General features: G+C 36.8%; 1 protein-coding gene across 7 annotated transcripts in view; it reads left to right on the top strand.

Moving 5' to 3' along the window:
- PDE1A (phosphodiesterase 1A) overlaps positions 1–18,201 on the top strand; it is a 351,645-nt gene that overhangs the window by 70,951 nt on the left and 262,493 nt on the right. Inside the window, exon 1 of one of the 7 annotated variants that reach the window (XM_082631381.1) lies at positions 11,066–11,492. The exons of the other annotated variants lie outside the window; for them this stretch is intronic. Within the exon in view, the coding sequence (XP_082487507.1) occupies positions 11,440–11,492 (53 nt within the window). The 5' untranslated portion in view covers positions 11,066–11,439. Of the gene's footprint in view, positions 1–11,065; positions 11,493–18,201 lie in introns of those variants that run through there. 7 annotated transcript variants of the gene reach the window in all.

Here is an 18,201-nt window from a genome sequence, read left to right as displayed (position 1 = left end):
CCCTCTCTGTCCTTTCACTTGCCAGGATTTTGTTCTTGGGTCTTCACTCCTCTAACCTACATGTTCTCTCTGAGCTATACCATCCACATTCATAGTTTTATATTTATGTTGCAATACCTCCACCTTCCACACACACATTTTATCTCTATAACTGATTTCTTTCCTCTCTCCTTGTAATTTAGACATCTAATTGCCCATGAAACATCTCCTTTTGCGCCATCCTTTGGTATTGCAAACTCACTATGCCCCATCAGTGACCTTTTTAATTTTTAATTAAAAATTAATTAATTTTTAATTAAAAATTTTAACTTTTTAATTAAAAAATTTTTTTATACAACATGTTCTTATTAGTTATCTATTTTATACATATTAGTGCATATATGTCAATCCCAATCTCCTAATTCATCCCACCACCACCACCCCCAGCCCCATCAATGAACTTTTGATCATACTTTTTTTCTTTTTATTTCACTATTTTTCTTTTTATTTCATTATTATTCTTCTTACTATCTGATACTTCCCAGTTGGTGGTGGTGCCATCCACCCAGATAATAAACCAGAAATGAAAGTATTGTCTTAAAATCCTTTTCTTTCTCATTCAATATACCAAATTATTCACTAAGACCTAACAGATACCTGTTAGTATCTCGAATAGGCTTTCTTTTCCAATTAATGCCTTTGCCTTACTTCAGGTCAGTATCATCTCTCACCAAGATTAATTACTCTAACAGACTTTTTACTGATATCCCTACACCCAGACTTGTTCTTCTCAAAAATGTCTTCCACGTGTTTATCAGTGAAGTTTTCCAAAACTGTAAAGCCGAAGGTGCCATTTTCCTGACTGTAGCCCACCAGTGACTACCCATTGCTTGTTGAATATAGTCTAAGCTCCCCATTTGGCAGATATGATTTGTCATCTGTCTGATTTTCCAGCTTTACTTCCTGCCACTCTCCCACACACTTTTACCCTCAGTCATAGGAAGATACCTGCCAGTTCCTTAAAACTATGGTATTTCGTGCTTCTATGTTGTTTTTCACCTTCCTTTGCCTGGACTTTCTCCATTTCATCTTCCTAGTAAACAATTCTCCCCTGCTGAACTTCTACTTACTGGCTAAACCTTGCTGAAACATAATAAATTCCTCCATGAGTCTTTATTTCTCTGCCTTCTGAGTTTCTTTTGTCCTTTTTATTTATTTTATGAATTCATGTATTGAACTGGATTGAAATTACTTTTAAAAGTGGATTATTTTTTTCCTTTTAAACTTGAGCTCCCGGAGGAAAGAGTCTGTGTTTTTGTTTGTTTGTTTGTTTGTTTGTTTTTGCGGTACGTGGTCCTCTCACTGTTGTGGCCTCTCCCGTTGCAGAGCACAGGCTCCGGACGCGCAAGAGCCTGTGTTTTAATAATCATTGTTGTCCTAACCCCGGTACATCTTTTGTCACACTGGCCAGTGGAATTAAGCCATGTTATTTCTAAGGGTAGTGTATAAAAGGCAAAAATTTACCTAAAACCAAAATTTACTTTTCAATGTCCATAAACAATGTGCTTGTGCTACATTGGAGACTATATACTCCTTTTCCATACTCCCAACACAGCCAGTTTTCTCTTCATAGTTGGAAGAGATTGTTGTTTCTTTGACTGTATACCAGGTGAAGAAGTTAGTATAAAAAAAGTCCCTATCTTGAAATACAAGTAGCATGCAACAAATGAAATTCTCATATTATGAGAGATTCTTGGGGATGGAGATCAAGGAAACAGCAGATTTACTCCTTCCAGCTCAGGGGCACTTGTGAGTAAGCCCTTTCTGAGATGAAAAGCAAGAGGAATTCTGGAAAGGTTGGGAAGGTGAAAAACGTGACAGTGAAGTTTCCTTCAGATTCCAGGAATCTATGATTCTATTTATAACAAATAACTCACTATCTCAAGGCCAAAAATGGACATCCATGAGCTCCTATACTGAAACAATGTATACATTTAAAACAACAGCAATGTTCTGTGTTTGTTGAACAACTGAGGAAAGTGAGTTCACAATCTCCACAATTTTAAGAAGGTTAGAACCAATTAATAATGATACTTGGAGCTCATCATTGGAAAAGGGAATTGTTAATGAAACAGGAGCAAAAGAAGAGGGAGAAGATAAAAATGCAAAATGGCTGTGAGAAACAGAGAAAGGGAATCAAAGTGAATCATATTAGATGGCCCTAATCATTGGAGGCACTAGTGGTTAAATGCACAGGCAATGGAGGAAAGCAGTCCTGGGCTCAAATCTTTGCTTGGCCAGTCCCAGTTGTGCAATATTAACTATCTCTAAAATAGGGATTCTAACTCCTGTGCCAGGTTGTTGTCAGGAGATTTCAATGTAATAGGGTTTGTAGAGTATTCAGAAGTGCCTGGCTCATAGTATGTGCTTAGTGAATGCAACAGTTGTCAATATTATCCTTGTAGTGGAATATAGTGGGTAGGTAACCACATAGGTAACTCTGAACTTTACAAGTCTATAAATGGGACCCATCCAGCTTTTTTGGTGAAGGTTAAGTATCTATCTAATAATGTGATTTTTGAAAGACGGTAGGGAATTCTAATTAATGAGTTAATTTTTTAATTATTTGGGTTGCTGGTGAGCATGATTTTAAAAAGGGGATTGCATCACAGACATACACCTCAGCATTGCAGAGCCATTCTGTATATTGAGGATAGAACCACAACTTCATTTATATATTTAATCTGACTTGTTTTTTTCCTAGAGTTTGTCAGTGATATTTTGACCAAAAGTTTTATTTATCTACTCTTATTCAGTAAAGATTATACAGCAAACAAATAGTAAAACTTAAAATTTAAGACCTCCATATTTAATCTTCTGCTTTTTTTGGTTCACTTACCCATGCATGTGTAACGCTTACATTGCAAGAATGACCCAAATCAAACTAATGTGTCTCTGAAATCAAGCCTGAATTCTTGCTAGGGTTGTACCTATTTCAGATGATCAGAGTATTATATTTTCCAAGATGTGATAGTAAACCAAGATGCCTTTTTCTTGCAGATCTGAAATTCATCTGAAACAATTAATAGCAGAGGGAAGTCTGCTATTAAAACATATTCTAGTGTGATTATGGGGAGGCAATGTTAGTAAGAATAAAAATATCAGCATCAGATAGAACTAGATTCAAATCCTATTACTATAACATACAAGACATACAGCCTTTGGCAGCTTATATAATTTTTCTCAATTCTAGTTTCCTTCAGTGTTCCTTGAAAGTAAGAAAATCTACTTTCTAGGTGTGTTATGTAGAATTAACTGAAATAGTGCATATAAGGTATTCTGTCTAACATAGAGTAAATGACTGATAAACACATATCAACTCCCTTGCTCCCATATTTTCCATTGGGCCAGGTGGAGAAAAGATGAGGGAAGACTGTCATTTTCTAGGACTATAGAGCAGGATAAAAGTTTATAATGTTTAAAAAAGATGCAGAATTTCTAAGATAGACTTGGTTTCCAGTATTTTGTCAGGTATTGGGCCTTGTGTTAGATGATGCAGTAGAAAATGTGTTTGGTGCTGGGCTTGGGAAAATGTTCAGTGACCAGCTTAAATCTGCTATGGATTTAAATTTAGAGTTTAATTAAAAGAATGTACAAATAAATTATGGTAACTATAATATGTCATGGAACAATTGATAGGAATGATGCATTGATATGAAAAATAAGATCATACTTCCAGAGATGAGATTTACAAGGATAGATCATTTCAGTGCATATGGAATAGGGGAAAGTCAGCAGAAGTAGAGAGAAAAGCTAAAGTGGACTGAGTTTTTTGAGAAGTGAATGGATATAAGGGTACAAATATATGTGGTCTGTAGTTATTCTCTCTGTTAATAACATTTTTATTTTAAAAAGGTATAGGGGTAAGCGAACTATTTCTTTACATTTGAGTTATTTATATAGAACCTACCACATGTACTATTAAAAGCTTGGCAAACCGAGTGGCTGCTTCCATTCAAAGTCAATGTGAGTCACGATTATCTCTATTGCTGTCTAATTCTAAAAGCTTTGAGAGTCAATAGGCTAGCATTTAGGAATTTTCCATTTACTGACATTGATTCAATACATTTCTTGGTGGTAGCTCCACACATTTATTCATAGGCATTACTGGAAGCTTAAGACAGATTTAAAAAAACCTGCCGATTGGATTTAAAGTCATGTTGAAACCAAGCTTAAAATATGGAGGAAAGCTGGTAATGATGACTCAGTACGGAAGCTAAGTTAATGATTTAGTGATGAATTTCAGATCTGCAGAGAAACGGAACCAGTCTCAGTGTGCAACTACCTTTGGACAACTTTCACTGACTGAAGAATTGCAGATGAGAACATTTTTGGCATGTTTTGAGAGTAATGGAATCCTTTGACTCAAATGCTTTTAAACTGTGATATCACATTGATTATTTTCTTAATTGCAACCCCTCTTCTTATGTGATGGTGCAGCCTCCGTGATGCTTCAGTAACAATGTACCCTCCAAATCATGTGTTGTTGCCTGGTGCTTAGGGCTGATATAACACTGCTTGCCTTTCCTCTTAGCCTGTTTGCTGAATATCTATTTATCCTTCAAGGCCCTGTCCAACCATCTCTTTCTTAGTCCTCTGACTCAAAGGGGATTTTACATTAAGGAGGTCTCTTTTTTTTATGTTTATTTAACTACTTACTATGCAAAAGCCACTTCCTTTTATAGTAGATTTAATGTTGCTTGATACACGTTGAGGGGTGGGTTGGCGTTTGGTTATGAGAATAGTTTTTAAATGATTCTCTTTGTTGTTGAAGTTTTCACAGAATGTCACACTCATTCAAAGGAAGTTGTTTGACTGCCAGCACTAAAGGCTGTCAGAACTTGTGGGAGTGCTAAGTGGAACCAATCAAATTCTAACTGACCTGTTTCTACACTTCAGTGACAAAGAGGAATTTCTCCTACTTTGTGAAGTGGAAAGGCTCAGCTCTCATACCTGGCTGAAGAGTTAGCCAATTTGGGGGACAGATTTTCCTTGCCACTTGAAGCTATAAACGTGGTCTTCCTTATTAATTAATTTTAGAAAATAATTCTGATGTAATTTTTATTGAATAAATAGACAATAAACTTTAAGTCTGACACACAAACAAGAAAATCTAGTTTAAATCCATTAACTAGGTAGAATGTGCTTTTTGCCCCAAGGCAGGAAGCATTTTTAGTCAAATTGAGAACCATTTCCAAAGTGATTTTTAGATGCCTTGTCAATTTTAATATCCCCATTGTATTTCTTCTCAGATAAGTAGAGTTCCTGATTTGAAGAAGCGTAATGACAAATATTTTAAGATTAAACACATACGTAATTATTAGAAAATGTTTTGAAGCATTGCAAGAGATCAGTGAGAGTCTATTTTTAGGTTATTACAGACAACACATGAGGGAAAACACATTTTTGGGATAACTTGACTAGATTTATTTTTAAGGTAGTCAGGAACAGTTAGATGTTCTGATCTTTCCCTTAGTTTATTGCATCCTGCAGAATGGATGTATTCATTCACTGAACAGATGGATGTGTATACAAATAATTGCACAAATTATGATATTGCTATGAGGGAAACAGAGTGCTGAAGGTACACAAAATTCAAAGGGGCTTGTCAGAGTAGTCACCTCTGTGAGGAGGGGAAATGGCAGTTACATATGAGCAGTGGGCAGGAGGAAGATCATTTTAGGCAGAGGGAGTGGTACATGGAGAAGAGACAGGAAAGAGTGCCAGTGTCGATGGAACAAAATGCCAGTGTGGCTCATGTGGAATGAGCCAAAGGGTCAGGGTTTTGAGATGGAAGTATAGGTAGATGAGGGCCAGTAGGGCAGAAGGTTACTATTGTGGTATAGCTACTCACTATGTACCCACAGAAATGAATGAATAAAAGAGCTTCATAACATAATGGGAACAATGTGCTTTTCTCTCTTCTATTTTGATGAATATGATCTTTCCTTTTTGCAGTCAGCCAGGCATCCATCTTCTTCATGCAGTGTGGAGAGTGGGGTTAATGTTATCAAAGTGAAAGACAAATAAGAAGCCCAGCTGTGAATACCTAAATGGAAATTTTGAGCCCTCAATAGACAATAGTGCTGAAAGCCAGGCTTTGTTCACACCAAAAAGGGTTTCCTAAATTCCTGTGATCCAGGCTCATAGACTTGAACACTGAGTTTATTATAAACCATGGACAAAAGACACTCAAGAGATAAAGTAAGGAATTTTCTGCCATATGAGATGGGGAAAGCATACCTCTTCTGCCCTGGTAAAGGATAGAAATGGGAACCCTGATAGAAGGCAATTTATGCAAATGGTCAGACAAAGTATTTTGACCTCTTACCTCTGAGCTGAAATCCCAGGGTGGGGAGCATTTTTCGTTGAAAGTGAAAGCTTACTTACAGCACAGTTTTCCAGTGACTTAGTTAGTAGACTACAGCAGAATAAAAATGGTGGTATGGTATGGTATGGTCAATCCCAAGACTTCCTCAGTGCTTGTGTGGGATTGAGGGCTCAGAAAGTTCTGCTTGACCAGTGGGGAATTCAGAAGTCAGCTGAGATGGGCCAGTGTATCTGCCATGCTCCTGCCATGCCCACAGCAAGGTGTCAGGGGATCCCACAAAGAAGTCAAGCGTTAACAGCCTTGGCAAAGATCCAGATGAAGGATGTATAGGGGAAGGAAAAAATTTCCCTTTATGCTTTTTAGGTTCTTCTGGCTGGTCTAAGAATTAAATTGACATGAGACAGATTAACAGGTTAAAATCAAATTTAATTACATAGATAATGGGACCACATAAGAAAAATGAGACCCAAGGAGAAGTTAGGCAATTATATAAGATGGCTTATATGCCATCTGAGAGGAGGAGAAGGAGTAGAGTTTGGGACTTCAAAGGGGAGGAAGGTAATTCACATGGAGATGGAAAAATAAATGTTTGGCATATAAATGTTTGCTATGCTATGCAGAGACAATAGGACACAGAATGGACTTTGGTCTCCAGGTCCAGGAGTTCCCCCTACTACAACTAACCCATATTCTTCATAGATATCTATAGTGATAATGCTCTTCCTGGATCAGGCCCTTTATCTAAATTCTTTTAGGCAGTTAAGGAGGTTGAAAAGAAAGACTTCCTAAGTTATCTGTTTCTTAAAAATAATCAGCCTAAAATAATCCTCATGCCAAAGAGACACATTTTGGCATGGCGAACTTTGCTTCCCTACAGATGTGACTGAGACTTAGAGAGTCTTGCAGCTCCAGTAAAGGCTGAAATTGGGCTCAATTAGAAGGAGATGATCATAGTTCCCAAACTGAGCCAACTGAACAAACCAGCCAGGGATTTCAGCAGTAGATGTCAGCAGGGAGCCAAGTGACCAGACAGATAAGGGACATGTTGCAGATTCCAGAGAACACAAAGGAGAGCAGGAACCTGCTGGTTTGGGTCTGAGGCTACCTTTTTCCTGCCACTACAAGGTCATAGAAGCCCACCTGTCTATAAACTCAGATACCTCCTTGAAGAAAAACTGTGGGTTGGAGGAAATACATAAAACTGAATATTTACCAGATATGACTAAGACTTTAGAAAAAGAATATACAAGAATATGATGAGGTAGCATTAATTAGCGCTTTGTGTTAATTCATTCAATAAATAACCATTGAGTGTGTCTTATTTATCATGCACAGGGAATACAACAGACACTAACCCTTGTCCTCCTGGAGCTTACATTCTAGTGAGAGTAGTTCCCAGTTGAAGCTATAGAAAAAAGAAAACAGAAAACACATAATTAGAAAAAAGAAAACACCTAATTAGAAAAATAAAGATGGGACAATTTATTTTCACATTCAATAGTAGTGTGTTATATATCTTTAATTCCACAACAATGGAGATGAAAAGTATTCTGGTGGTATGCATGACCTTGCTGTGGTTAAGAAGAGCTAAAAATGATTACAGAGTTTATTCCTGCTTGGACACTAACTTTAAATAACTTGACGTCTTAATAGGCAGTCAGTCATAGAGTCACAAAAATATGGGGCTGGAAAAGATCTTAGAGGTCATCCAGCCTGACATCTTAGTTTGACTGGTAAGGAAACAGATGTGCAAAGAATTGAAGATACAATCACTGCTATAGTTGGGATTTAAATATATGTTCCTTGACATTAGTCCAGGGCTCTTTATAATGGAACAGAGCCTCCATTCGGATCTTAGTAGAACATATTCATTGATTATTTCACCTTGATATCAATAGGCCCTTTCTTGGGCAGGCTCTTAAGAGTATGGGGAACACAATGGGCCATGCAATGATGTTTAAGTAGGGTAGAGGGTTAGTAGAAGAATAGACACTCATTAGAGGGGCTAGTTTCTTCTGTTTCTCTTTAGCATGTGAATGATAGCCCAGGAAAGGCCTAAGCAACCTCAGAGGCAGAGTGTCCACCAAGGTGACAACCTACTCAGTAGGGGTAAAAGCGAGGGCTCAGGAATGAGCCATCTGGGTTCAAATCCCAGCTCTACCACCTATCAGCTAGCTTCATAATCAGTTGGGGACCTTGTAGCAGGAAAGTTTTTAAATAAAAAAAAAAAAAGGATCAAGTGCTGTCTCTAACAGTGCTGAGTTTTTGTTGTTGTTTGGTTTGGTTTGAGTTCTGGCACATTTTTAGGTGAGGCTCACGGTGTGAACAGGCAAAGGAGTTTTCTGTGGGAAGTAATGCCTGTAGGCAGAATGAACTGTCTGGTCTCCTCTTGGGGGGGAGCTCAGGGCTGTGGGAACAGAGGAGCTAGGGGGCCTCGAGGAAGGTTCGGAAAATGGAGGAGGCGAGATCTTGCCGGTGGTGTTGATGGTGCCTTCGCTGTCTGAGCTGGACTAAGAGCCGCTGCCCCCGCAGTAGGCGCCCAAGCCTGGGAGGATGCAGATACAGACGGCAGCGGAGGAGCAGTGGATGGAGGGGCCGCTCAGGGATGTGATTCCAAGAGACACGCAGGATGGGGCTTCTTGATTCTTGTCATCTGGGTCAGGGGCTGATGACCGTCTTTTCACACTGTTGTCCCTCTCTGAGCTCTTATGCTTCACAGCTCCCGCCAATAGCTTTGCCTGGGAGAATTTGTTCTTGGTGCCTGTACGTGTGTGTAGGGGGTGGGAGTGAAAGGTTAGGCTAAGTCATACTGAAAAAGAGTTCACCATAATAGGAAAAATACAAAAATCATTTCTGATCCCCACCCCCAGAAAAAAACTATTCAAAATAAATTATCTTTAGTATATTTTAATAGGAGATTTAGCCTGTTTATTTTTATGATAAATTTTAGTATTTTTCACAGTACAGTTGTTAATTTAAAGACTATATTTTTGCAATTTAAGCAACAATAGTGAGGTTTTTTCATCTTATTGAATACTACATTAAATTTGAATAAGTTAACAAAGCAAACTTTTCTCTCAAATATTAAGTTTAAATGCTGTTAGAGAAAAAGTTAATGAAAACATTTAAGAAATAAATATTTTTCTTTGTGCCAAGTGACTAACTTACAGTTATCGTCTTATGGCTCCTTAAGTTCTAAGATTGGATTTAAAAATAAATATAATGCATGATATAAGTGGGAATCTAAGTTTTCTACCTTAACTTCAGAGCAAAAAGAATATAAACCTAATGCAAGCAATGATGTTATTTTATGGATTTTCTGTAATTAGTTTAACAACGTTCAGACTCTGCAGTTGATAATCAAGCCTTTGAGCCTCAAGTAAGATTGTATACTTGCTTGTCACTTGAACTGTACCTTGGTTAAATGTTTATTAGTATTCCTGTTGAGTTCCTTCCATCATGTTAATGAAGAAATCATCTCAGTTTTCTAAAATCAAAGTAGACAAAACGAAAGTTAATAATAGAACTAGGACTAGAACCCACTTATTTATTTTCAGTTCAATGCATTCTCAGACTGATTCCATTTCCTAGTGTGGATTAGAACTGCCCAATATGATCAATGATTTATTTTTAATTCTCTTCTTCTTTCTCTCTCCTCTGGGAGGAAAAAAAAAGGTGTTCTTACTCCTGTGGACATATTTAGAGGGTGCTCAGAGCTACAGATTGTCACCATAATGATCATATCCCCCTCTGTGACATTTGATCCTTATGGATTATTCAACTAAAGCATGTGTGTTTCTCAGTTTTTTCACCTTTTATTACATGTATATTTTAAAAACATTTTAATCATGCTTTGAGATGGTTTATTTTATTACATAACATACCTCTGGCCTGGAATTTCATGACACTGTCGATTGAGTAGAAATTTTTTTAGTGATTTAGATACAGGAATGTCTCCAAAATAAGTTATATTAAAATATAGGGATTCGCCTTATCTGTAACTTGAACAAAAGTCCCTGCAGTGTGAGTCTAAGTCTTCCAAGTAAAACAATTTTTAATGTCATTTATTTTCAGCTGTTCACAACTTCTTATATCTACTTTTCTTTTTATTTTCATAAATTAAAATTTGATTGTATAATATAAAAACCTTAGGTTCCCAGGGAGTTTTGGGGGACTTAAAAAATTGTGTTTGTATGTGCATGTGTGTTTCCATATCGTTTTTGCAGTGTCCCCTCTTAGTTGGAAAGCTACACTTGGGTACAGATGTCTGGGTACAATGTCACTGATGGAATTAAGAAATTTTTGTTTTTCTAACTTTTGTAGCTCCGGCTAGCTTCACAGGGGTTTCTATCAGTTGAAATGGCATCTTCGACTTCAGCCAAGTGTAGGTTATTAGGTTATGAGTGCCAAAAATTTTGAGTCGTCTCCACACTTCATCCAGCGAGAATAAAAGCAAGATTGTAAAATAATTATAATCTCTTGAATCAAAGCCAGCCATGCAGCCTGAGTCCATCTTTCTTCATTAATTTGTATACAGTTCTTATTTTAACAGAACAAACTTTCAGAGGGTACTCACATGGGACTGCTGAACCAGCTGTACAACTTTTATTTTGAAGAAAAAAGTTGAGCCTCAGAACGGGCTGTTTTAAAGACAGGGAGGGACTTAGCTTTTCCGAGCTTGACCAGCATGTGGAAGGAGTGCTCTCATGGCTGCAATAACCTAGGGAGCTCCTACCTGGGTGCCACGGGGGTAGGAAGGTTTCTGTTTGTTTTGTTCTGTTTCTGAGGGTCCTGTGTACCTCTCTTGTCCATGTCAACGTGACTCGGTGTTTTTGCACACCCTGCTCTGTGGGGGAGTGCCCCAACGTGCCTGTCTTATGTGGCCTCTATGGACACACTGCTCAGCTGGCAGAGAGCAGGGAAGTTTTCTCGAGCACCCAAAAAGAGAAAGAGAAAACTACTTTTTCCTTCTGGGCTCCTTGCAGCACAATAGATCAGGATAAGCTTCCACATTCTCTCCCTGGATTTCTGGAGTGGTTTCCAGGAACAAGTTAAACTTTCACCTTTAAATGGATGACCATGTCACAATCAGGAGGAAACATCTCCAAAGACCCATCTTTAGGTAAGTCATGCTACATCCTAGGTGGCTCTAGGGCTATCAGGAAAAGTAAGTTCTCTCTTTCATACTTAACTTGGGAATTCTGGCACTAAGCTACAGCAAAGCAATAAAGAGTGTGCCTAAAGTTTAACTTCATGCATACTGAAGGAGTCCTTTTATTTTCTATTTTCTGAAACCCTATGCCCAAGCTTTTATTAACTCTTCAAAGTGTATTTTAGAAATGCATTGCATTAGCTTTTTATGCACATGAATGACATAGCACTGGAAAAACTTCTGAAACATTATGCAATCCCTCCCTGTTTCTAGTGGTTCCATAGCCCTGTAAATGGGAAATGTTGTGCTTGGTTCTTTCAACTGATTTCGCTCAGAAGTAGTATTTCAGTGCTGTGAATGCTACACTTTTTTGAAGTACTATATGGGGAGACAAATTTGGACTTGATGGCTATTATACTAGAGTGTGTACATCTTACAGCTAGTTCAGGAGTATCTGTATAGCAGTTAAAGAAACAGTAGGGCAATAGGAGATATTTTACACTGGGGTGGAATCTTGGGCCAGGCAGAATGTAGATCTAGTATAATGGATTGGGCTAAGGTTTTATTTTGAGGGGAGAGACACTCTTTTTCTAAGAGAGCAGCAATTTCTTCATTGACTCTATAACTCTTGATTCTTTAGTTACCTGTTATGTGCTTTAGAATCCAGAATTGGAAATAAAGAATTTTAAAGTAGCTAGAAAATGAACACAAACAATTTCTGCCTCTTAAAACAGACAATTAAAAAAAAGTTAATTATATAACAAATTTGTGTTTCCCACCAGATAATATCTTAAATATAGCAAAGATACTACATGTTAACAATACTAAATGTTAAAATCAATTTGCAGCCACTGGTTGTTGATCTTGAATTAACAGGATGATAAATGTTTATGGGTGGAATTCCTGACATTCCGTGTTTGTTAAATAATGAATAAGAGTGGGCCTCAAGGAGTATAATTATATAAAATGTTTCCATTTTATGTATTGATTAAGCATTACAACAATATTATTGGTAGCAAATAATATACTCTTGCAATGTTTAAAACAAAATGTTAGGCTAAATCTGTTTTAAAACCTTTTGAAGATAAATATTTTAAAATCTATATTATGGATTTCATATAATGTGTCTACTTAAATATGCATTTGTAAATTTAACCAAAAATCCAAAATGACTCCCCTCCAAATGTGTATTCGCCTGCCATATTTCTTATGGCAGGAACTGGAAAAGTTCTTCCAGTCCCTACATAATTCACTTCTATTTTCTCTCAAGTGCATGTGTGACTTCAAAGAGGTATGAGAGATGCACAGATAATTCCAAACTCAACCTCACTGAAGCATCACTTGAGGAGGGCACCTTCAGAAGTTCAGGAGGGCAAGGTTATGTTGGATAAAATCAGATCCACTTAGCCATCAACTTTAGTGTATTACTCCATTGTGGAGCTGTTGCGATTTGTGGCAGGTGATCTTTCATTGGTTTATGCCAAATCCTTGTCTCCTCCTGATAAATTATATGCTAAGGTGCCACTCGCAGGGGAATTGCAATTCGACTGTGCTTCTGTTATTTTTCATATAAAGAGCAGATCCTTTGTGGAAGGTGGGCCTCTTTGTCCAGATAATTAGAATAAAATTTGGTAAATTCAAATGATTGCTTCATGATCCTGATGACCTAGAAGAGAAAACACAGCTACCAAAGAGGACATACTTTCACCCAGGCAATTATTTCAAGTAAGTGTTGAAATGTGTCCCTGACTGAAAACAGGTTAAGGCTAGATGTGGGGTGGGATTGATTGGTCAACTGGCATGTTGACAGCTGACTTTGCTTTAATCAGGATATGATTGTGATGAGGGAAAAGGGAGGTGGAGGGTATCTTAAAAGATCCAAATGACTAGATGTAATTCCTCAGAGAAAGTTTTAGGCTGTTCTTTAGTAATGGGCTTTCTAATAGCTAGTTGTGCTTTTGGGCAAGCTGGGAAGTGGTTTAAGCTTGGCTTTGGCATCTTTGGCCCATATCCCATGTCTCACTTCATTTTCTTTGTCAGCCTCCTTTCGCAGCTCCCTTGTCCTCTTGGGCTCTTCCTGGGCTATCCAGCTTTTCACACTGAGACATCTTTCTAGGCCTGCCCTTTCTGGTCAGAGACCCATGTACCAGACCTTTCCTTCTCAGTATGTACTTGTGTGCACCCCGCTTCCTAAGGGCTTTGCACACTGTTTCTCAATCCACATGGTAAGCAAATCTGTGCTAGAATGTTTCATATGTGCTAGTTTACAAGTTTAACAGAAATTTTGTGAAGTATCTTTGCTTCTTATAAATAATTCATTTAAAATTTTAGTCTTTAAGAGAGATCAGCCCAGAATTTATTTTAGGAACATCTGACATATTGACACCATTCAAATTTCTATATACATGCTACTTTCTTCTGGAGTTGAACCCACAGCTTTAATTCAATTCACCTGACATTCTCTGGTTGACTAGACATGTCCATAATCTGGGATATGGCACTGGGGAGGCCAGACAAGATAACAAAAAACAAACCTTACCTACCCTCACAAGGCAGATCATCTAGTATATGTCTAAGTAACCATGGCACAGGCCGATCATGGGTGCCAAAAAAGAGATAACAACATCTTGGGAAATTATAATGGAAAAGACAGATTTCAGACTAATCTGGTACTAAGTGAATTGAGAAAGATAAGAGCAAGATTTTTTAAATTTAATTTTTGAGACTGAATTAATATCAATTTTTCATCAACATGATCTCCCTAAATTTCAGATAGTAAAAGCCATCCATCAGGTGTAAAAAATTAGTTGAGAGGTTTTTAGAGGAGATGATGAATATTGAAATTCCATGGCTAGTATGCTGTTGGGAAGGCTGGGAGGAATCTTACATGCTATTAAGAAACTGTCTCTAAGAATGTGTCTCCTACAGTGCTGATTCCCAAATCATTTCACATAGTTAGGTTATTAAATCTATGTTTTAAAAGTCTATCATGGAAATTTTAGATATAATTTTCATGTCAGATCTGTGAAGCAAGGAACAAAGGCAGAGTTCCCCTTATGGCCGAGGCGGGAGTATATATGATCTCTTTCGTGCATTTCACATGTTACTTTGGGATCAATGAGACTATTCAGCCCTGAGCATATATAAATGATGCATCTCAGACATATTTTGTGGTTCTGCTTGCAGATGTTCTTGCAGCTCAGACTTGTACCAAGAAGAGATGGTTCTCCCTTTACTCAAGAGAAACACTTTAGGCTTTATAGTGTAATTTTCCAGGAAGGAAACACTGTTACAAAACATGTATTAATGTGTTTTCCATCAACAACACTGAGTTTGTTCCTCAGTACTTAGAAAATAAAATTGCATAGATCTTTAAAATCCAAGATATGAATCAACACGATATGAGAGCCCTCAGATACACACATTCTTTAGACCTTTAAAAACTTCTTTTTCTGTATTACCACAGAGTTTTATGTCTAGTAATCATAATCTCTTTATATAAAAAGATTCATCAATTTACAGCACATTTCAGATGAAGTACCTTTATGTAACTTCAGTAAAACAATTGCTGAAGACACTTCCATCTTATTGCATACTCATATTGCTTAGTGAACTTTCTATATTCCCAGGGGATGAATCAATCTTAGACTTTGATACATGAAAAATCTGTTTCTCCTAAAAAAATTGCATCAGTGAAAATACTTCTTATCTGAATTTCACTGCCATGAAGTGTTTAGTGTTTAAGTCTGGGTTTTTGTTGTAATTATCTCCTCCCACTTGATTTGATATTTTATTTTATCAAATTCTATTGTATGTGCATCTTTTCATTTTCTGTTTGTTGCTTCAAATTCTTTCTGAAAGTAGGTAGAAAAATGAATTAAAAAATAAATTGAAACTCTTCTTACATGTTAAGCCTTTAGTGTTTTTTAGAACCAACAACCTTTTGAACCTCTTTCAGAATTCAAAAGTGGAAAAGTTATTTTTGGGGTGACTTCTCATTAGAAGTAGCACTAAAAAGCTACAAATGAAATCATACAAATAGTTCTTCATCAGCCCTAGAATTGATAACTGGTCTGTGCATCCAGGAGCTGAGACAGTAAAGTGCAAGTCGAATGGCTGCCAGGGCCCAAGACCAATGAAAATCATGTTGGGTTCTTCATAGCATTTAGAACATGCTGTTTCTTCTCTTTATGTCTTTTCAAAGTTTTATTTTTACAAGTGTCTGTTAGCAGAGGAATTCTGAGAGTATTTTTGGCAGGCATATTCTCTTCACATGAAGATGTAGAAAGCAGTGAGATGCCTAGTAAAAGAAAAGCGGTCCTAATTTTGTTTGTTTGTGGACCTACTGGGGATGGTTAGTACCCTATTGCTGGGTCTGAATTCTAATTTCTAGGTTGTGATCTATTCTTTATAGAGAAATAGCATAAAATATCTGTTACCTATTTAAAATCATATACCTTTTGGAGTGTAATCATTTTTATTTAGTCCCACTTTATGCTCAGTGTATTAACATCAGTGTCCAAGCTAGATCAGAAGTTGCTAATATGCAGGGATGACACCACATTTCTGATTTTTAGACAGTAATAAGGAATCAGTAATATTACTGATTTTTAGACAGTAATAAGGTGGAGCACCTGACTGCTTTGCCGATTTACAGTAGTTTTCTAGGTGTTAATTATTCCATGTTTCAGACCCATTTCCTTCAGTGTTTTGGGAACAATAGAAAATGTGAACAAATAATATAAAATACAACATCACTTCAAAATTTAAAGAAATTGTAAAACATTATAGGACATTGGTATTTTTGTCTCATAAGTATTTAAGTATTTATGACATTCTGTGCTTTGTCTCTTTTTAACACCTTCTCACAAAAAAATGTGTACTTTAGAGAGAAATGTATTTAGTATAAAGTCATCAAAGTGAAAAGTAATTACATGGAAAAAAAAGTGTGAACTGTTGAAGTAGTATGGTATATTAAATACCTTTTCTTTTATGAAATATATTTCCTCATAAGAAAAAGCTCTGTGTAAATCAAATGCAAGATATAATATAACTCTATATTTATAAAAATATTTTGCCAGTTTTTGTTTCTAAGAGATTGTGAATTCATTTATTTAAAAAAGAGAGAAAAAGGAAAATGAATTGACTTGCAATGGCTACATAGTTATATACTGGAAATTTAGTTTCAGGTTTTTTTTAAACGATAATTTTTATGTAAGTGACGATTGATAGAACAAAATAATTAATATTTAAGTTATTTCCACTTGCTATGAAAGTGAAAAATACTTCTGGAGGTGGGAGGGAGGGAGACGCAAGAGGAAAGAGATATGGGGATATATGTATATGTGTAACTGATTCACTTTGTTATAAAGCAGACACCATTGTAAAGCAATTTTACTCCAATAAAGATGTTTAAAAAAAAATTCTGGAAAATAGACATAGTAATATGAATTTAAAGTCTATGACATTATCAGACACAATGCTAATTAATAGAAGAACAAATATATTTTATACCAGACATATTCATTACAAATTAATCTTTTAGTTGTCTAGGTCAAGATGTTGCTGCTGGTCAAAGGTCGTCGTATGACTTATAGGGAAGGAATAGACACAATTGATCTTTAAAATAAATTACGAAGATCAGGGTAAAGCAACAAATACATTTGAATGTAAGACAGGAAATGTTTATCAAAGAAAAAACTATCAGACATTGTGGTGCCTTTTTTTCCTCGAGTTGTGATAAAAGTAGCTCTATTTTTTTTTTTTTTTTTGCGGTACGTGGGCCTCTCACTGTTGTGGCCTCTCCCGTTGTGGAGCACAGGCTCCGGACGCGCAGGCTCAGCGGCCATGGCTCACGGGCCTAGCCGCTCCGTGGCATGTGGGATCTTCCCGGACTGGGGCACGAGACCGTGTCCCCTGCGTCGGCAGGCGGACTCTCAACCACTGCGCCACCAGAGAAGCCCAGCTCTAATTTTTAAATGGTCATCACAAATAGATAAACTGTAATTTGTCATACATTTTAAAGTCAGGAAGAGAGTAATTCAGTCCTTCTGATACTATTTCACCCACAATTTACAAAAATTTCAATTATGTCCAATAAACTTATCATCACTAGTGGCAGCGACAGCAGTAGGTGGTAACAATACCAAGAGTTACTATTCATCAAAATCTTAGCATATTTTTAGACAAGGTACAAGCATATATTCTTCAGGGCAACTTCATGAGGAAGTATTCAATTCATAATTAATAATTTTGGGTATGGATCCAGGAAAAAGGAATAGATTAAAACATGGGAAAGCATCTCTCACTCAGGAGCTATGCAAATTTTTTTTCCTAAGCTCGAGGTGCTTGGTGCTGTTTGCGTTCATCTAGGACATCAGTATGATTTAGAAACTGCTTTTCAAACATCTGAAATGTTTGAAATGAGGAAAATCAAGATTATGCAGGTAAAATGATCTAGTGGAGATAATTTTATGGCTTTATACCATCTGGAAAATTTTATATTTGGAATAATCAGCCTGTTACCTATAGTTTTAGGTAAAAAGCAGTGAAAAATAATAATAATAGCAATGAAAAAATAATAGTAAGGTTAAAGATGACCTGTAGGTTTATAGAGAATAAGGTTAAAGAAGTCTGCAGTATTTATAAACCTAGTCTCTTTGGTTCTGTGACTCAACAT

This window comes from Mesoplodon mirus (assembly GCF_964341445.2).
Source record: "Mesoplodon mirus genome assembly, chromosome: 8".
Classification (NCBI taxonomy): Eukaryota; Metazoa; Chordata; class Mammalia; order Artiodactyla; family Ziphiidae; genus Mesoplodon; species Mesoplodon mirus.
The sequence above is the reverse complement of the archived record's forward strand: the minus strand, read 5'-3'. Positions and strand labels throughout refer to the sequence as shown.